The following is a 19,500-nucleotide window of genomic DNA, read 5'->3' on the forward strand; positions in this document are numbered from 1 at the left end:
AAACGGCCAAAACCAGTCGGATTTCACTGCAAATTGAATACTGCACTGTTGGATCCTCACCGTTGGGGAGGATCCGACATGCATTGAATACCTTCATTAGCAGTGCAGTTATGGGAAAGCGAGATAACCTGTTAGTAAATCCTACTGTCACACAGCGCGGCCTGAAATCTGTTAATAAGAGCAATGTTGTGCATTTTTATTCTTTAAGGGTTTGCATCTTTTAAAACTAATTTAGAGTGTTTGTTTTTAAGTATATTTTACATTTTTTGCTATAACTCAAATATGAACATTTGATAAAAAAAACACATTTAAGATATAACTTAAGTATTAACAGTTATTTATATAGCGCAAATATATTATGCAGCGCTTTACAGAGAATATTTGACCATTCACATCACTACCTGCACCAGTGGAGGTTACAATCTATGTTCACAACCACATGTACTGGACAAACACGTACTGTACATATGTAATGGAGGGAGAAGCACCATTGCAGTTGTCACTAAAAGCTTTCTGGGGACAAAGTCCTCAGAGGGTTTAGTCCTTCACAATGTTATGCTGCTGTGGTGCTCGACTATCCCATATGCGCAGAAAACAATACTTCGTAAACCACCCTGCAACCCAAGCGACAGAGCAATAGATTTCAAATCAGCACAGATTTGCCAGCATACATTTTAGTTGATGGGTTTTAACAAGATTGACACAGCACCGTAAGTTTCTTTTATACTATAGCTGCTGAATGAGCCATTTGTATGTGCAGCTCGGTGTTTCCATTATGCAATAACACAGTTATTCTTTAGGGTTATGCTAAAACCCTAGTTCCTCCGTCAATGCATTTACATCTTTGCAGACACAGAGGGAACCTCTGCAGGGTTTTCATGTTTTCTTTTTCTTTTCTTTTTTTATAATCAGTTTTTATTAAGGGTTTTGAAAGACATTAACAAAGAAAGAAAACACCTATACAGTTACAAATACAGAAACACCGACACAAATAAAACTAATAAACACAAATCAAATTGAACAGATGTCAAAAGAAGAGGTAGCAACCCTGCAGCGGCGAGTGGAAACCGCAGAGGTGATATATGCCAAGTTTACAGGCAGATACAGTTTAACATCCGAGGAGCAGGGCCTACTCCGAAGAAATATCGCAGGGAAATCTAGCCAGGTCTGTGAGAGAACTGTGTTACAGAGCAGTGGTTAGAGGTGTTCTCATATATAGAAGACTGGAAAACTAATAGAGGAACAGAATAGAAACGCCGTAAGGCAGTAAGGGTCGAAGTAAAGAGAAGTAGGAAGTAAGAAAAGGAGAGAGAAAGATGAAGGGGGGTAAGAGAAGTAGGGGGTACCACTTAGCAAGTTATGGGAGACAGAGAAACAAGAATTTTAGTTATAATCCAAGGGAGTGGCTAAGTAGGCCCGGGAAGCCTTGTACTTCAGCCAAGGGGACCAGGTGGAATCAAATTCTCGAGATTTACCGATCGATGAGAGGAACAGATCCTCCATTCTCATAAAATAATCTAGTTTAATGAACCATGCACGACTCGTAGGAGGGAGGTGGGATCTCCACATGGACGGGATTACAGCACGTGCTGCGTTGCTTAAATGTCGCAATAGGGAATGTTTGTGTTGGGACACTGGAATTGTGGAGTGATTGATAAGCCAGAATGCTGGTTTATGCGGGGTTTGAGTCTCAAGGATGGCCTGAGAGATGTGTATAACCTCCTGCCAGAAGGGTTGGATCAGTGGACATGTCCACCAAATATGTAGAAGGGTGCCAGAGGTGAAGGAGCAACGCCAACAAAGGGCCGATGAGGAGGGAATCATAGCATGAAGAAGAGAGGGGTGCCTGTACCACCTTGTCACAACCTTGTATTGAGTCTCTCTGATCTGGACACAGACAGAGCTCGTGTGGGTTTTTAAGAAAATTTTTTCCCAGTCTCTAAGCGACAGGGAGATGCCCAGGTCCCTTTCCCATGCCACAGCAAAGGATGGAGTGTCGGTAGGTTGGGAATGGCAAACAATCCTGTAAAGTGTGGAAATAGTGTGGGTCGGGTCAAGGATAGCAACACAGTTTCTCAAAGAGGGTCAATTCTCTAGCGGCGTTCCGGAGTCTAGTGCCAGTTATCAAAAAGTGTCTTATTTGTAAGAACTTCCAAAAGTCCTGCTGGGGGATGTCCCACTTTGCCCTCAGATCTGAGAACTGTTTGACTCCAGTCGATGACACCATTTGACCGACCCTAAACAGACCTGTTAGCGCCCAATGTGAGAAGTGGGCAGGGTTGACACCCGGAGCAAAGTCAGGGTTGGCCAGAAAGGATGTCAAGGGACCAAATTTAGAAGAAATATAAGGTAGTTCCCGCAGTGACTTCCAGGCGACAAGTGTAGGAGTTATAGTAGGGTGGGAAAGGAGCAACTTAGGAGGGGAGGGAAGCCAAGGAAATAGCTCTGGGAATTGTTGTACGTACAGGCCCTCCAGTTCCACCCATTGTTTAAGCTCACAATGTCTCGTCCAGTCTATAATTCTATTCAAAAGAATAGCATGGTAATAATTTTTTATATCAGGAAGCTGAAGGCCGCCACTCGCAATGGTTTTAGTCAGCTGGGTGCGTCTAAGCCTAGGCCTCCTCCGCTGCCAAACAAATTGCTGGATCAAGAGTGAAACAGATCGGAACCAGGCCCCTGGGATGCGTGTCGGGAGGGTCTGCATTACATATAATAATTTAGGGAGGGTGTTCATCTTAACTATGTTTATCCTCCCAAACCACGATAGATATTTCATATTCCATCTAGAATAGTCATTCCGAATCGTTTGCAAGAGAGGCAAATAATTCAGTGGGAACAACTGGGATTCATTAGCGGTCAACTTAATACCGAGATAAGTTATGTGGGAAGATTGCCACGAAAAGGGGAAAGAGCGTTTAAGGTCCGCGATGGAGTCCACAGGGGCGGAGATGTTAAGAGCACTAGATTTAGCATAATAGATTTTAAAATTGGAAAGCTGTCCAAATAGATCAAGTTCTTTCATTAGGTGCGGAAGGGAGTCCGTGGGGTGTGATACTATGGCCAAGAGGTCATCTGCAAACAGGGCTAGCTTATATTCACCATCACCTATGGTGATACCCCTGATGGCTTGATTGGCCCGAATAGATCTGGCCAACGCCTCAGTACATAGCACAAAAATCAAAGGAGATAATGGGCAGCCCTGCCTAGTACCGTTACTTATGGTGAATGGGTCAGACAGGGTACCATTTACCCGGACCCTTGCCGTCGGGGAGTCATACAGGGCCATTATCCAAGTAAGTGCATTGGGACCTAAGCCTATATGTTCCAAAATGGATTCCATAAATTTCCAACTGACTCTATCAAATGCCTTTTCGGCGTCAGTAGAGAGTAGAATAGTAGGGGTAGTGCTGTGGGATGCTAAATGAATAAGGTTGAGGAGTTTGGTTGTGTTGTCTTTGGCCTCCCGGCCAACTACAAAGCCTACCTGGTCATTGTGAACCAAGAGAGGGATCAGCGTACTCAGTCTATTTGCCAAAATCTCCGCGTAGATTTTGAGATCTACGTTGAGGAGGGAAATGGGTCTGTAGCTGGAGCAGACCGAGGGGTCTATGCCCTGTTTCGGTATCACCGAAACATGGGCCTCCAGAGAATTACGGGAGAAATGAGAGCCAGGCGCAATTGAATTAAACGCACGAAGGAAAAGAGGGAGCAGCCTATCTTTAAACACCTTATAGTATGCGATAGTGAATCCATCAGGGCCAGGGCTTTTTCCCGACGGCATAGAGGAGATGGCTCGGTCTAGTTCTTGAGCTGTGAAAGGGGCTTCTAGTATACTGAGCTTCGAGGGCGGAAGGACAGGATAGTCAATGAACTTCAGATAGTCCCTTATTTTTTGGAGTGAAAGGTGGGGGATCTATATCTAAGGGAGCAGTCTCTAGGTTGTATAGCAAGGTGTGAAATTGTGCAAAGCAAGCCCCGATCTCAGATGATTTGAATTTGGGGACCCCTCTGGTGTCCTTCACGGAACTAATAAACGAAGCTGAGTGTTGGGCACGTATAGCTTGAGCCAGGATACGGGCCGGCTTATTGCCCCATTGATAGTATTTCTGTTTACATTTACGGATGGAATGAATTATATTGTCAGTGAGGAGTTTATTCAGCTGAGAGCGGGCTTCCGACAACTCTAAAAGGGTCACGTCAGACGGTGATATTTTGTGAGACGTCTCGATGGCATGAATCTTAAGTAGAAGTCCTGAGATCAGAGATTGCCTCTGCTTCTTCTTGTAAGTGCCCAGTTGTACCAATTTGCCGCGAAGGACACATTTATGTGCCTCCCACACAGTGAGGTGGGAGACATCATCCGTAACATTCGTGGCAATATAATCGTCCAGGGTCTTGTCTAAAGCGTCTTTACAGAGTGTGTCATAGAGAAGAGATTCATTGAGTTTCCAGGTCCATTGTTTATGGGGACCATGAGGGAGAGCCAGAGTCAACGTCACTGGGGCGTGGTCAGACCAGGTAATAGACCCAATAGTGGCATCTGTGAGAAGCGGGAGATGTCTATGGCTAAGGAATAGGCAATCAATACGGGAGTAAACCCGGTGGGGGTGTGAATAAAAGGAGTAGTCACGTGCTGAGGGGTTAAGGGTTCTCCAGGAGTCAGCTAGTTGTTGTGTGTGAAGTAGGCGTTTAACGCGGCGGTATTTGGATTCTATGGATCTAGAGGTCTGGGATGACGTGTCAGTGCTGGGGTCTAATGTCCAGTTGAAGTCACCGCCTAAAACCGTGACTCCCTGGAATAGAGAGTCTAACCTCGGGAGGTAGGAATTGAAGAAAGACAGTTGGGCCTGGTTCGGGGCGTAAATCGCTGCAAAAGTGAACATTTGCTCAAAGATTTTGCAAGTCAAAAGAAGGAGCCTACCCGGTACTACCCTATGTACAGTAACGTCCGAAACACGCAAATCCCTGGAAAAAAACAATAGCCACTCCCCTGGATTTGCTACCTGGGGTGTTACAGTACAGGTTGAGTATCCCTTATCCAAAATGCTTGGGACCAGAGGTATTTTGGATATCGGATTTTTCCGTATTTTGGAATAATTGCATACCATAATGAGATATCATGGTGATGGGACCTAAGTCTAAGCACAGAATGCATTTATGTTTCATATACACCTTATACACACAGCCTGAAGGTCATTATAGCCAGTATTTTTTATAACTTTGTGCATTAAACAAAGTGTGTCTACATTCACACAATTCATTTATGTTTCATATACACCTTATACACACAGCCTGAAGGTCATTTAATACAATATTTTTAATAACTTTGTGTATTAAACAAAGTTTGTGTACATTGAGCCATCAGAAAACAAAGGTTTCACTATCTCACTCTCACTCAAAAAAGTCCGTATTTCGGAATATTCCGTATTTCGGATATTTGGATATGGGATACTCAACCTGTAATATGCTGTGGGGAAGTAGCGACTAGTAAGAGAGGGGTTACGAATTCCAACCCTAAAATGGGTCTCCTGCACTAGCGCAACATCTGCTCTTTCAGATCTCAACAGACGTAGAAGGCTAGATCTCTTCTCCGGCGTGTTGAGAGCACGCGCATTGAGGGACAGCACTTTAATCTTCCCCGGGGCACTCATGGTGGAATGAAGTAGAGCGAGTTCCCATTAAACTGAAAGTGGAGAGAGAGAGGAAAGGGAGAAGGAAGAACAAGCATGGAAACAGTTTCCCTAACGGCATGGAGCCAAAGGCGGGTGTAATTGGGGGAACGGGAGCGAACTGCAACAGGAACCATAATAAAAGAAAAAACCATAATAAAAGAAAAAACATGCGTAAAACTGACACAAAGAAAAAACAAGGAGAGGAAAAAATCCTACATTAAGAAAAGTGGCCAGAGGGGGATAAGGGCAGCAGAAAAGTCCACAGCCCCCCCCCCCCCCACCGGCCAACATGAGCTAGCATATTAACCAGTTATCGATAACCTCCATAGGCAACCAGGAGTTAACATTGGACATGTGTGAGAACCCTTCGAGAAGGAAAAATAAACCTCCAACATTGCGTTATCAGCAAAAGTTTCTGTAGGAGGGAAAAAAAAAAAAAAAGCAGGAACGACAATATCAGTCAGAAGGGTCCTTTACAGCAAATCGGTCTTGGAGGGAGATGTAGTTGACTGGGATCTATTCTTGGCACCCCGAACCTCACGCCATGGTTGCGAGCTAGAAGCTTGCTTAGGGAGGGGAACATCAGGAAGAGAAAACTCCCAATCCGGAATGGATAATGGTGGTAGACCTAGTGAGGAGCAGAACGGGATGAGGTCAGCGTGGGAAGATAGGGTGTACCATTTCCCGGCGGAACAGGCTTGGAGGTTAAAAGGGAAACCCCAACGGTATCGTAGCTGGCGTTTCCGTTGCTCGTCCGTTAGAGGCTTCAAGGATTTCCGCTGCTGAAGTGTGTACCAAGAAAGGTCTTGATAGAGGCTTATAGCACATCCATTAAAGTCAATACCATCCAATTGTCTAGCTTTGGAAATAATTTCCTCTTTCTGGGCGAAGTAATGGAGCTGGCAAATTACGTCACGAGGTCGGTCGGTGGAGAGGCCTCTCGGCCGAAGGGCTCTGTGGGCTCTGTCAAAAGTGATAATGTTATCCGAATCCTTCTTCAAGATCCCGTTAAACATCTTGGTCAGAGCGTCCACTAGCCCAGACTGGGGGACCTCCTCCGGGAGGCCACAGACGCGGATGTTATTCCGCCTGCCCCTGCTGTCAATATCCGTCATTCTGGACTGCAAAGCCCGGATTTCCTTGGATTGGGCAAGGACAGAGTCCCTCAGCAAGGACACACAGAAAGCGCCAGCCACTTGGTCTTCTTCTAGAGTCACCACGTGATCAGCCGGGTGTGAAATGTCGCTTTTGATGGAGGCGAGCTCATTCCTAATAGTGTCTTGAAGGTCTTGCTTAGTAGGAAGAGACCTCATGAAGGTCAGGATTTCCCGGAACTCGCGACCGCCTGTTGACGCAGGGTCAGCCATATCATCAGCCGGATTCGAAATCGAGGAGGGAGAGGTTGAGGGGCGGGGGGAGGAGCGGTTCTCCATCTGTGGGGAGGTCGTGGGATGAAAGAAGGGCCTCAGGTCCGCATGAGACCTTGTGGCTTTACGAGGGTGATTGTTGTTGCTCCGCCTAGAGGATTTCGAGGTACGTCTCATATTCCTGGGGGGGGGGGGGGGGAGACAGCGAGGAGGATGTTTGCAAGTAGCTCAAGATGTGTCAGGATCAGCAAGATATATACAACAGCACAGTTCCTGGGGAGCAGTCACTCCCCGTGGCCTGGTCTCAGATGGCCATCAGGTGGCTTCAGGTAGAATAGTAGAAAACAAGAGCTCAGGGCAGTGCATTTCAGTGCGGAGCAATAACTTTGGCAGCTAAGGGCAGAGCCACAGAAAGCACTGGGGATGGGGGGAACGGAGCGCCAACCGGAGAAACCAGGAGGGCAGGGGGACTCTAGTAACAGGAAGAGTTCCGGCATCGGAAACAAGAGTCAGCTGCCCAAGCATATCTCACCCGGGGGGGAGGGGTCTGTAGTGTGACCCTGGGAGGTCGTCTGGCCCAGCACGGGGCAAGTCAAAAGGACCCCCGTAAATCTGGCTAGTATAGACCCAAGTGGGGCCTAATCAGTGCCCGGAGGGGGAGTTTATTGTGTATGAAATGGCCCAAGGGCCACAGCTAAAAGGCCCCCGGCCTCACAGTATTCGCCACAGGGGGCGGGGAGCGGTTATGCGGGGTGTGGTGGGAGCAGGGAGGCAGCAGGGTGAGCCCCTAGGAGCACAGGGGGCGCACCCCCAGAGCACTGCTGCTCTCAGTCAGGGAGGGCCGCGGCCGAGCCGTCGGTGCACCCGCAGCAGCACGGCACGCACTTCTACAGTGAGGGGAGGGAAAAGGGGGAGAGCGGTCACCTCAGGCGGGCCGGCGCGGCGGGATAGATGCACCCGGTCCCCGCTGATCACCTCCGCCGGGCTTCCGTCTCCTCTCCCTCCGCCCGCCGGCATCAAAGATGGCCGCCCCTGTGACTCCAAAGCTCCCGGCTCTGCTCCAGACGGGTCCCGAGTCGCCCCCTCCGCCTCTTGGACACCACAGCACCAGCCAGTACAAGCCCAAGACAAGGGCGAGGACCAGGATCCACAATAAGGTGTCCCGCGGAGCTCATCACGCGATGGGGGGGACGGTCACAAATCAAGGCCCCGGCTTCAGGGCAGTGAGCAGGTCGCAATCCGCGGGAGCCAGGAAACCGGCTCCCCGACTCGGCAGCCTAACCCACTGCTAACTCAGCTAATAAATGGAGCAGGACAGGGCTTTTAAAGTAAACAACAAGCGTGGGGAGGCTGAATTAAGTTGAAAAAGCTCCCAGGTCCCTGGGAGCTCATAAAAACCACAGCCTGTCTGATCAGCCTCCAGGCCACGCCCCGTTTTCATGTTTTCTAAACACAGAAATCCTTTCTTTGGAGCAACTTGACTCTTAATATTTCGAACTGTGCTTTGAAAGGTTTGAATTCCTAACTAAGGAGGTTATTCAGGTTTGTTAACAAACAAAAAAGCACACTAATGGGCGAAACCATGTTGCACTGCAGGTGGGGCGGATGTAACGTGCAGAGAGATTTAGATTTATCCCCAAGTCATTTATCTCACTTTGCTCACTTAAGTATGGTATTTTTTTTTTTTGTCATGCTCGGGTACTGTAACTGGGATTGCTAGATATAGAGGGACAGCAGCAGGACCAGTAGACTCTTGTTCTTCTGGAATAGTGAATTCCTCCCAGTTAGATGGAGGCACTGGTCTTACTATGGATGAGAGATTTGGATTTTCATTGTTTACTTTACTCTACTTTGAAAATACCTCCGTTTTTGTTAGACAGAAATAATAATCTTCCAAGTGACTGGTTGGTTCTCACCAGCAGTGTTGGACTGGGGCATGAAGAGCCCATCGGGGAATGAAGTAATAGGGGTGCTTGTTTAGAGATGTGGCCAGCTGCAACAGAGATCTGGCTAACCATTAGAGTGTGTTGTCTGTGACCCTTGATAAATGTACAATAGAGTAAATACTGCTAGTGCATGCATGATAATGAACCAGATTAATAATGGCAATGCTTTGTAGAAAATACACCATAGTCCTCTGCAGTATAAGGTAACATATGTATAATGTATAATTCAAGTGCAGTTTGGAACCTGGGCCCATATGTATTATGCCTTAACAAGAGAGAAATCTGAGACGCATGAGGAGTTATAAAGTACCAGCCAACCAGCTCCTAACTGCCATTTTTCAAACACAGCCTGTGACATGATGGTTAGGAAGCTGATTGGCTGGTCATTTATCACTCCTTATGCGCCTCAGATTTATCTCTTGTTAACGCTTAATATATTTGGGCCCTAATCCCTAGAAGTGTAGGTAGGCTCCCCTGTACCCCTGTGAGCCAGTCCAAATATGCTCGCTAGACCATTGGAACCACAGTAGCCATACTAGTCGGACCTGCGTCGCACGCTATACAGCACATATGTAATGCCCAACTTTTATCTTGATAACCCACGCAGCAGCCGAAATAAACATTATTGTTAAACTTGAATTAGCTTCTGTGTTAATGACATACGTTAAGACTTTGCAGTTAACTGTCCACAAATATAGCAAAAACTATTTGGCAATTTCTACATGCACAACATGTTTGGAAGGGTTAAGAAATGTGAGTTTACATAATAAGGATTTTAACAATGCAAAAATTAGCCGCGAGGGAGGTGTGTTACTGTTGCAAAAAACGTGGAAACGCAGCCAACTGCACCGCCTGATCTCACCCCAGACTCACTTTTTTGTACACAGCCCTATGGGGTTTTAACCAATAAATGTGAGCCCAGAGCTACCGTGAGTGTTGCATATAGCTAAACTTAGTTGTGCCACGGCTGGACTTGTGGCTAAGTGAATTCCCTCCCATTGTTGGAAATTGTTATCTCTTCACATGTAAACCAGAAAGAGATTTCCCATCTTTATAATTTCAACATAGAAAGGGACATAGGGGCAGATGTATTAATCTGGAGAAGGCATAAGGAAGTGATAAAGCAGAGATAAATACAAGGTGATAAAGCCACCAGCCAATCGGCTCCTAACTGTCAATTTACATATTGGAGCTGATTGGCTGGTGCGTTATCACCATGCACATATGACTGGTTTATCACTTCCTTATGCCTTCTCTAGGTTAATACATCTGCCCCATAGTTTGGTTCCAAGCAGCATTATAATAGGCTCATTTATCAATGACCGTATATGGTGTTTTGTAAACCTTATGGGCGCTTCATCAAATAGTTGTTGCCTTCTAGCCTCACTGTTGGACCTACCCCAAGTGGTCCGAATTGAAATAGAGTGAGGAAATGGATAGTGAGGAAGCTGGCGCTACTATTATGGGAGGTGAGGTGAAGAAAACCAAGTTGATGATACTTAGCTAATAGATACGCGGAGGGTTCTTAGTCCCCCGATGGTGTACTCTAATTCATTCATAGACGTGTGGAAAATAAAGCTATCCACACTATCCATTTCTTCACTCATTTATCAATGAGTGATACATTTCACTTTGGCTGGTGCAATTTATCACTCAATCTCCTCCTAACTGTAATCTTTCAAACACAGTCTGTAACATGGCAGTTAAGGGGTGGTCTTCAGTATGCCGGCTGTCGGGATCCCGGCGCCGGAATCCCGACAGCTGGCATACCGACACTTATTCTCCCTCGTGGGGGTCCACGACCCCCTTGGAGGGAGAATAAAATAGCGTGGCGCGCAAGGGGCTCATTTGCGCTCGCCACACTGTCGGTAAGCCGGCGGTCGGCCTCCCGGCATCGGTATGCTGGTCGCCGGGAGCCCGACCGCCGGCCTACCATACTACACCCCAGTTAAGAACTGATTGGCTGGTGCAATCTATCACTCACAGTGAAATTTATCACTCATTGATAAATAAGCTAATTAATTTTTAAGCATTTTCCAGTGTTATTTGAGATATAAACTATATGATCGGGTAGAACATTGTTAGTATCATATTCTGAATCCACATATAAGTTAACAGAAAACAGCTTTCATCCTTGCTGTCACCATGTGTCATCCTTTTTTTGCACAAGACTGTGGTTCCCAAACTGGGCACATAATTTATGATCAATTTGAATGGCAAAACCAGACCTGATGGCTGACAATAAGAAGCACAACTCTGTCTACCTACACATAACTGCACCTAAGGATGACCAGCAAAATGTAATCATTATTTCTTTTTCATCCACTAGGGGTCACTGGAGTACTCTTGGGATATGGACGGTGCGTAGCAAAGGAAGGCACATTTAAATATTTAAATGAGCAACCCTCCACTTCCCTCCTCCATACTCCCAGGATCCTCAGTGTTTTTATGTGCCTCAAGGAAGCACATCATGAGCTGAAAGCTCACGTTTGATTTTACTTTTTACAATTTCATTTTTGATTGATTTTACAGACAATACCTTCCCCACTTACTAAGAAGTGTGGGTCCGGAATTGTACTGCCTCCAGCCGCTGCTGACACGTGGGCTCTTGCAGGAGAAGCACGGCCGTGTCAGCCAGGCAGCATGCGGTCCCTTCCCCACTTACAGAGAAGTGAGGGTCCGGGACTGAGTGGCCATCTCCTCCACATGTACACGCTGGGTGGAGGAGATTTCAGAGGAGTCATAATTTTTTCTAACAGGCGCTTTCAGCGCTGCTGCCGCAAGATGAGGGAGAGACTGCATGCGGTTAGCTTCCACAGCTTCCGCAAGGTTAGTGCACTCCCCCAGTACTGCACGCTCCCAGACACACAGCAGGTGCTGGGAGCGTGCTCTTCCGCTGCTGGCCGCCCGCTCCATGTTCCCCGCTGGCCGCCGCTACAGATACCCCGCTGGCCGCCGCTACATACACCCTGCTGGCCGCCCGCTCCATGTTCCCAGCTGGCCGCCGCTACAGACACCCCGCTGGCCGCCGCTACCTAGCCGCCCGATGCCTGCCTCACTGCCGCCCGGCGCTCAGGCCGCACGTCATTCTCAGCGGGAGCACTCTGATCACAGTGCGCTCCCGCTGCCCGCTATTCAGCCCAGCCGCGGACAGACAGGCTGCCGCCGCTGGGCTTCAGCATCCGTCCCCTGCTGCTCTCCGGCTCCCCTCCGCTAGCTATGTCAGTGGGAGAGGGGAGAGCACTACGGCTGCACAGGGGGAGATCGCGGGACACAGGGGGGAGATGATTATATCCGCAGGTATGCCAGATCCCGATTGCAGGCATATGTTATGAATAATATGCATATGTTATATCTAATGTATGCATGGTAATTTATTACACATATTGTAGTATCCAAAAGTTCCAAAACTGGTTAGGCAATACACTTACACCAGATCTGGGTGGTAACCCGCACCGAGAATTGTAAAATATGATATCAGTCGTACAGTTGGAGTGCCTATTATAATTTCTAAATATACCCTGTTTATAGGGATTCACATATATCAATTACATATGAAAAAAGAATTTTAGAAGGCTCATAAAGGTGCTACCCACTGGTTTAAACACGGATATAGGATCAAATCCCCATAGGGAGGGGAAAGAAAAAAGAAACCAGATAAATTAAAGGTGCACTCATCCAACTACTAAGTCCATTGATAAGAATATTGTTGTAGACCATATATATCCCTAGCAGCTATAACAGATAAAGGCTTAAATGCTCAATAGCCTATAATAATATGGAGGTTTATTTTGTTGTTCACTTATATGGGACTCAATTGTCCTTTATTGAAATTAGAGCGAAATAATGTTAAAAGTCATAGAATAAGAGATAGAGAATAAAAGGTGACAGAAATAGAAAAATCTGTGAATAAAGATTTAAAAACAAAGCTGATGTGTCTTGCCCTGCTTATATTTTCCTATGTTAGTTTTGATTGTGCATACACATACATATATTCATGCAGCACTGTATCAGTGCTATCCTTATATGAGACCTGCAGTTTTCATATTAATTGGAGCCTATTGTATTAAGATAAGGGGAAATATGTTGTCCTAATTCAAGGTTACAACCTGTTACATTAAAATGTAACCAAATGTTATTTCCCCACTCCTGCCCTTAAGGCTATAATTGTGATGAACTTAGTTCCACTTTCATACACAGAGAAGTGAAACAATGTTGCTGATTGTGTAACTTTGCACCTGAAGTTCTGCAACTATCATGTAATGCAGAGAATGCTGATATGATGCTATATAACTAGATTTGATATTTGAGAGAACTGGTAAGGATGTATCTGGATAGATAATTTTATAAACCTATATTAAGGGTTATTTACTATATAGGTCTGGATCATCCCTGACCCTAATTCCATAAATAAATGGGCTGGTGGGATAGATTTTGTATATCCCAAATGGTGTTAATCCACAGTGTTTATGCTCAGCAGTGTTGAAATTGTGTCCATACAGGACATATTAGTAGCACTAAAATGTTGCTGATTGCGTTCTAATAATTTATAATTACTGTAAATGCCACAGGATCATGCCCCTATTTGACAACTAACTGCAACACACACACTATAGCATTAAGTACCCACTAGACACAGAAAAAGTCTTGTGACTAGCTATAGCACCATTGTCTCTCCTATTTATTATATACGTCAGCTAGCCCACAGCGTGTGAATGGGACTGCAGGTGTATCAGAATGCGTTCAGAAACTCCTCTATAACATGGGTAAATCCGTTCAGAAACTGCTTTATAACATGAATGAATTAGGCTCCCAATAATACACTAACGGTCTCACATATACATATGTGAGAACGTTAGGGTGCATACACACGGTGAGATTCGGACTTATCCGATTCTCACCGTGCGACAGGGGGCCGGGTCGGCACTTAGCCAGTATCGCAAGCACATAATGAGTGTGCTTGCGATGCTGGCTATGTGCGATTTTGGCTAAGTGTCAATCCTGACTATCTCTTCTATAGAGATAGTCAGGATTGACTTGCCTGCACAGCCTATTTTTTCTGCCGATGCCGACCGCGCGGGGCCGCGCATCAGCATCGGATCGGGATCGCAAGGTGACTGTCACCTTGCGATCTGCACTATCTTTTCATCCGATTCTGACTATATAGTCAGAATCGAATGAAAAAATCTTACCGTGTGTACACACCTTTAGTGTATTATTGGGAGCCTAATTCATTCGACATTATTACTGAAATCCACAGACCTGCGGTTACAGATCTGCGGTTACATAATTAGTGTTCAATCACACATAGAGTTCCATTGTCTACCACCTTGGCTGTGGTTTGTCAAGGCTAGATCCAAAACTAGCCGGCCTGTGTCAGAAGACAAAAAGGCAGTTCTGTAGACCGCAATTCAGTGTCTCCTAGATTCAAGGTTATTACAATTTTTTTTGTAGTACCGCACCCGGCCGACTGTTATATACCAAAAGTGGCTCAATCAGTGGAATTCATGCGGTCAGTGATTGCAGGTTTACAACCACTGAAATCATATTATCCCTAGAAGTCAAGAATGCGTTTTTGCGTGTTCAAAATTTTGCCACTACATCTGGCATACTTAGACGTTGGCAGTCCATCATTCAAGCTCTCCTGTTTGGTTTCTCATCAGCGCCTCGGGTTGTCACAGGGGTGAAGTCTGGGATAAGTTATTCTCAGATCCCGGCTGGTGATAATGGTTCTGTGCTTAGATAACCTTCTCATCACAGCTCTAGTTCAACAAATACTCCTTCACAATGAACTAGTTCAACACGGTGGAATTGTCAGATTCAAATCACTTATGAATTCGTCTCAATCACTTCAATTCCTAGGAATGATTCTCGATAGGGTAGATCAAAGAAATTACCTACCAAAACATAAGGTACAGAGTATTCGTCATCTAATACAATTCGTGCTCAAGCCACGCACAGTCTCGGTACATTTGTGCATTCGCCTCTTAGGCACAAGGGTGACGGCTTTCGAAGCGATTCAGTTTGGAAGATTTCACTCACGTCCTTTTCAACTGGAGGTGCTCGCACAGTGGTTGGGCTCGCATCTGCAGATTCACCACAGGGTGAGGTTGTCGCCACGGGCCAGAGTATCTCTAATCTGGTGGCTCAAAGTACACAATCTAACCGCAGGAAAACAATTCAGCGCCTGTAATTGGATAATTCTAATGACGGACTCTAGACTCAGAGGTTGGGGAGCTGTAGTTCAAAATTATCAGCTCCAGAGTCTCTGGGCGGATCACGAAAGATTGCTGTCTATAAATGTCCTGAAACTACGGGCAATTTACAATGCGCTCCGACAAGCAGTGCACATGCTTCGGTCTCAGTCTGTCCAGGTGCAGTCAGACAACGCGACGGCGGTCGCATACAACAAACAAGGAGGAACGAGAAGCCGCATGGCAATGCGGAAAGTAGCTCGAATCCTCTTTGGCCCGAGCATCACCAAGTGATATTGTCGGCAGTGTTCATTCCGGCAGTGGGCAACTGGGAGGCGGATTATCTCAGCCGTCGGGATTTTCATCCAGGGGAATGGGCATTAAATCCAAAGGTGTTTCACATGTTGTTCCAGAGGTGGGGTTACCCTCAAGTGGACCTGATGGCATCTCGCCACAATCACCAAACGCCCAGTATGTGTCCGGAACGCAAGATCCAATGGCAGTGGCGGCGGATGCTCACAATCGCGTGGCTGTACAGCCTCGTGTATCTATTTCCACCGTTTCCGCTCCTCCCCTTTGTTGCTAAAACGGATCACAAGAAAGTCCGCCACAGTCATACTAGTAGCGCCTCATTGGTCTCTGAGAGCTTGGTTCTCGGATCTCCGCGGGCTACTCGCAGACGATCCTTGTCCGCTCCTACTACGTCCGGACCTGTTACAACAGGGTCCGTTCCTTTACCCCGAGTTAGCACGGCGGCGTTTAACGGGGTGGCTATTGAGACCGCACTCTTAAGGAAAGAGGGCATTCAAAAAAAAAAAAAATTATACCAACCATGTTACGAGCTAGGAAGCCGGTTACGGCAGCTCATTATTACAGAATATGGCGTGCCTATATAGGTTGGTGTGAAGCTCGGAAGTTTCCGACATCCTCTTTCAAGTTATTCCGTCTTTTGTTATTTCTACAGACGGGGTTAGATGGAGGACTGCGTTTATCTACACTAAAGGTGCAGGTATCTGCTTGTCAATTTAATTTCAAAAACGTTTGGCTCTATTGCCGTCTGTACACACCTTTCTGCAAGGTGTCCTCAGAGTACAGCCTCCATTCATTCCACCTACAGCGCCATGGGGCTTGAAGCTGGTTTTAGATTTCTTACAGTCTTCATATTTTGAACCCTTACAACAAGTGAATATTAAGTTTTTCACTTGGAAAACTATTTTTCTTCTAGCCCTAGCTTCGGCAAGTCGTGTTTCAACTTTGGGTGCCTTGTCATGCAAGCCACCGTATTTAATGTTTCATGATGACAGAGCGGATCTTCGGACGAATCCCGCTTTCTTGCCAAAGGTAGTGTCATCTTTTCACATCAATTAACCAATAGTAGTTCAATCAACCAATAGTAGGTCCTGTGTTAACAGGAAATTCTGAAACTTTGGTTGTGGTACGCGCATTACGCGTTTATGTATCCCGAACGTCTACATTTCGTAAGACGAATACGTTGATGCGGTATAAGATGGGTTGGCCAGCTTCTAAGCAAATCTTATCCATATAGATTAAACTGACCATACGTCAAGCTTACCTTCATGCTAGGTTACAGCTGCTTCCATTAGTAACAGCTCATTCCACACGTGCTGTGGGAACTTCATGGGCAGCTGGTCGTGGGGCTTCTACGACGCAGTTTTGCCGTGCGGCTACATGGTCAGCAGTGCACACGTTGGTGCGCTTTTACAAGTTTGATACGTTGCGGCATCAGCTTTTAGCTTTGGCCGCCTAGTGTTACAGGTGCCAAACAGCTCTCCCGCCCACGGGGGAAGCTTTGGTACGTCCCAAGAGTACTCCAGTGACCCCTAGTGGATGAAAAAGAAAATAGGATTTTGGTACTTACCAGGTAAATCCTTTTCTTTGAATCCATAGGGGGCACTGGACGCCCACCCAGAGCAGTTTTACCTGGTTTGTGGTAAGTTCAGGGGATCTTATGGTAACACATTCTCACCGACTGGTTTAAACTGTCAAGTTCTATCGGTTATAGTGTCAACTGTTTAGTTGTCAGTAACGTTATGTGTCAACTTTATTGTTGTCCGTTATTTTATAATGTAAGTAATTCTCCATTGTTCACTTCTCTGTCGCTCCTATTCGGCTCAGTAAAAAACACTGAGGATCCTGGGAGTATGGAGGAGGGAAGTGGAGGGTTGCTCATTTAAATATTTAAATGTGCCTTCCTTTGCTACGCACCGTCCATATCCCAAGAGTACTCCAGTGCCCCCTATGGATTCAAAGAAAAGGATTTACCTGGTAAGTACCAAAATCCTATTATAATTTTAAATTGAATAATTTTTTCCCGATAAGAAACCTTTGGACTTGGTGCAGTGAAACAAATGCAGATACGGTGGGGCAGGGGTGGGGAACCTTTGGCCCTCCAGCTGTTGTTGAACTACACATACCAGCATGCCTTTCTACAGTTTTACTATTTGGCCATGCTAAAACTGTTGTAGGGCATGCTGGGATGTGTAGTTCAATAACAGCTGGAGGGCCAAAGGTTCCCCATCCCTGCTCTAGAGCGTCGTGATTCAAGAAAGTTTGACCCACTGGCACATGAGATACTGCGTAAAAATCAGCTGCAGCTGTATTGTGGCCTCTTTTGTGGAGTTTTATGGTCAAAATATATTTATGTGACCACTGTAATATCTTCAGCAATGATTTCAGTTATGTAATTCTCTATGCAGATATTGAGCAGTTTCATGTGACTGTTGGCTATGAAGATGGGAACAGAGTGGTAAGTTTCCAATATAGATCTTGTATGTTACATGTTCCTTTGGTACACATTACTTCAAACTTGGGAGGCCAATCCTGGGTCATTTTTTTTTTTTTTTTTCAATCCCAGGATTCGGGATTGAAAAAATCTCACTCCTGGGATACCCGGGATTGATGTACAAATAGGCCAGTATGTGGGTAAGGGAGTGACCAGCCTGATGAACTTGTTCCGGTTGCCCCCTCAGTTCCCCACTCACCTGATGTTGTGGGGCCCTCCTCTCAGCAGGGACAGCGGCTCACCCTATGGTGAGGTTTGGTTTGGTTTTGCACATGTGCACCCTATTCCCAGCAATCCCTGCTTTTTGCAGAGCTAAATCCTGTGAAACCCACCAATCCTGATCCTGGAGTTGGCATCCTTACTACAAACAGGTCTTTCCTGTGTTTAATAATGAACATAATTTAGAACAAGGGTGCAACTAAAATGTATTGGAATGCTAAAATTAAAACTTGATACACATAAACATAAAAAATGTTGTACCATAAAATACTGGTTTTGTAGCTTATGGATCAAGTTATTTTCAAGGCTATTTAAAGATTATGGTACTGTAGATTACAATATTGTTCTCTTTCTGCTACAGGTCATGAAAACCTCTGGTTTGATTCCTAAAGACAGAATAGCTGAAGACTTTGTGTGGGCACAGTGGGATATGACAGATCAACGGCTATTTTATGTTATTCCCAAGGTAAATTTCCTGGTACAGGTGTAGTTAAGCTCGGCTTGACTGTGGCTAGTCGTGCCCATGAATCATCTGCGGCACTGAGTACACACGTTCGCAGTTGCGTGGATATATTCACACTTGCGATACAATCATTTTACATTTTGCAATCGCAGGTGCAAATAGCTGCAGCCCAGCGCACAGTCGCACCAGCGGTGTGTGCGTACGCATTGCGGGTCATATGAGAATGTCTCCATCTATATATTGCAGATTCTTCAGAAATACTTGAAGTGATGTACTGATTACAAGCTTTTTTCCCCCTCCTTTCTTTACATTGATTACTGGCTAATAACAGTGAAACGTTTTTCACTATGTTGTCGTCCTGTGATGAATTGTATTTTGGTTTTATATGTGCTGTATTGTTCTCGTGGTGTATACACTTATCATCCATAACATTACAACACCTGCCTAATATTGTGTAGGTTCCCCAAAACAGTTTTGACCCGTCAAGGCATGGTCTCCACAAGACATCTAAAGGTGTTCCATGGTATCTGGCACCAAGACAGTGCTTTAAATCTTGTAAATTGCGAGGTGGGGCCTCACAGATGCTCAATTGGATTGAGATCTGGGTAATTTGGAGGCCAAGTCACCACCTTGAACATTTTATAATTTTCCTCAATCTTTCCTGACCAATTTTTGTAGTGTGGCATGGCGCATTATCCTGCTGAAAGAGGCCACTGCCATCTGGGAATACCATTGCCATGAAGGGGTTTACTTAGTGTAGGTAGGTGCTATGTGCCAAAGCAGCATCCACATGAATGCTAGAGCCCAAGATTTCCCAGCATCCCAGATGACAT

General features: G+C 45.7%; 1 protein-coding gene across 4 annotated transcripts in view; it reads left to right on the forward strand.

The window, feature by feature from the left end:
* The window catches only part of GSAP (gamma-secretase activating protein), a 233,463-nt gene that overhangs the window by 87,299 nt on the left and 126,664 nt on the right, over positions 1–19,500 (forward strand). For all 4 annotated transcript variants that reach the window (XM_063926993.1, XM_063926992.1, XM_063926990.1 and 1 more), the window contains exons 8-9: positions 17,900–17,949; positions 18,566–18,670. In XM_063926993.1, coding sequence (XP_063783063.1) covers positions 17,900–17,949; positions 18,566–18,670 — 155 coding nt within the window. The remainder of the gene's footprint in view (positions 1–17,899; positions 17,950–18,565; positions 18,671–19,500) is intronic.

Source organism: Pseudophryne corroboree, chromosome 6 (assembly GCF_028390025.1).
Source record: "Pseudophryne corroboree isolate aPseCor3 chromosome 6, aPseCor3.hap2, whole genome shotgun sequence".
Classification (NCBI taxonomy): Eukaryota; Metazoa; Chordata; class Amphibia; order Anura; family Myobatrachidae; genus Pseudophryne; species Pseudophryne corroboree.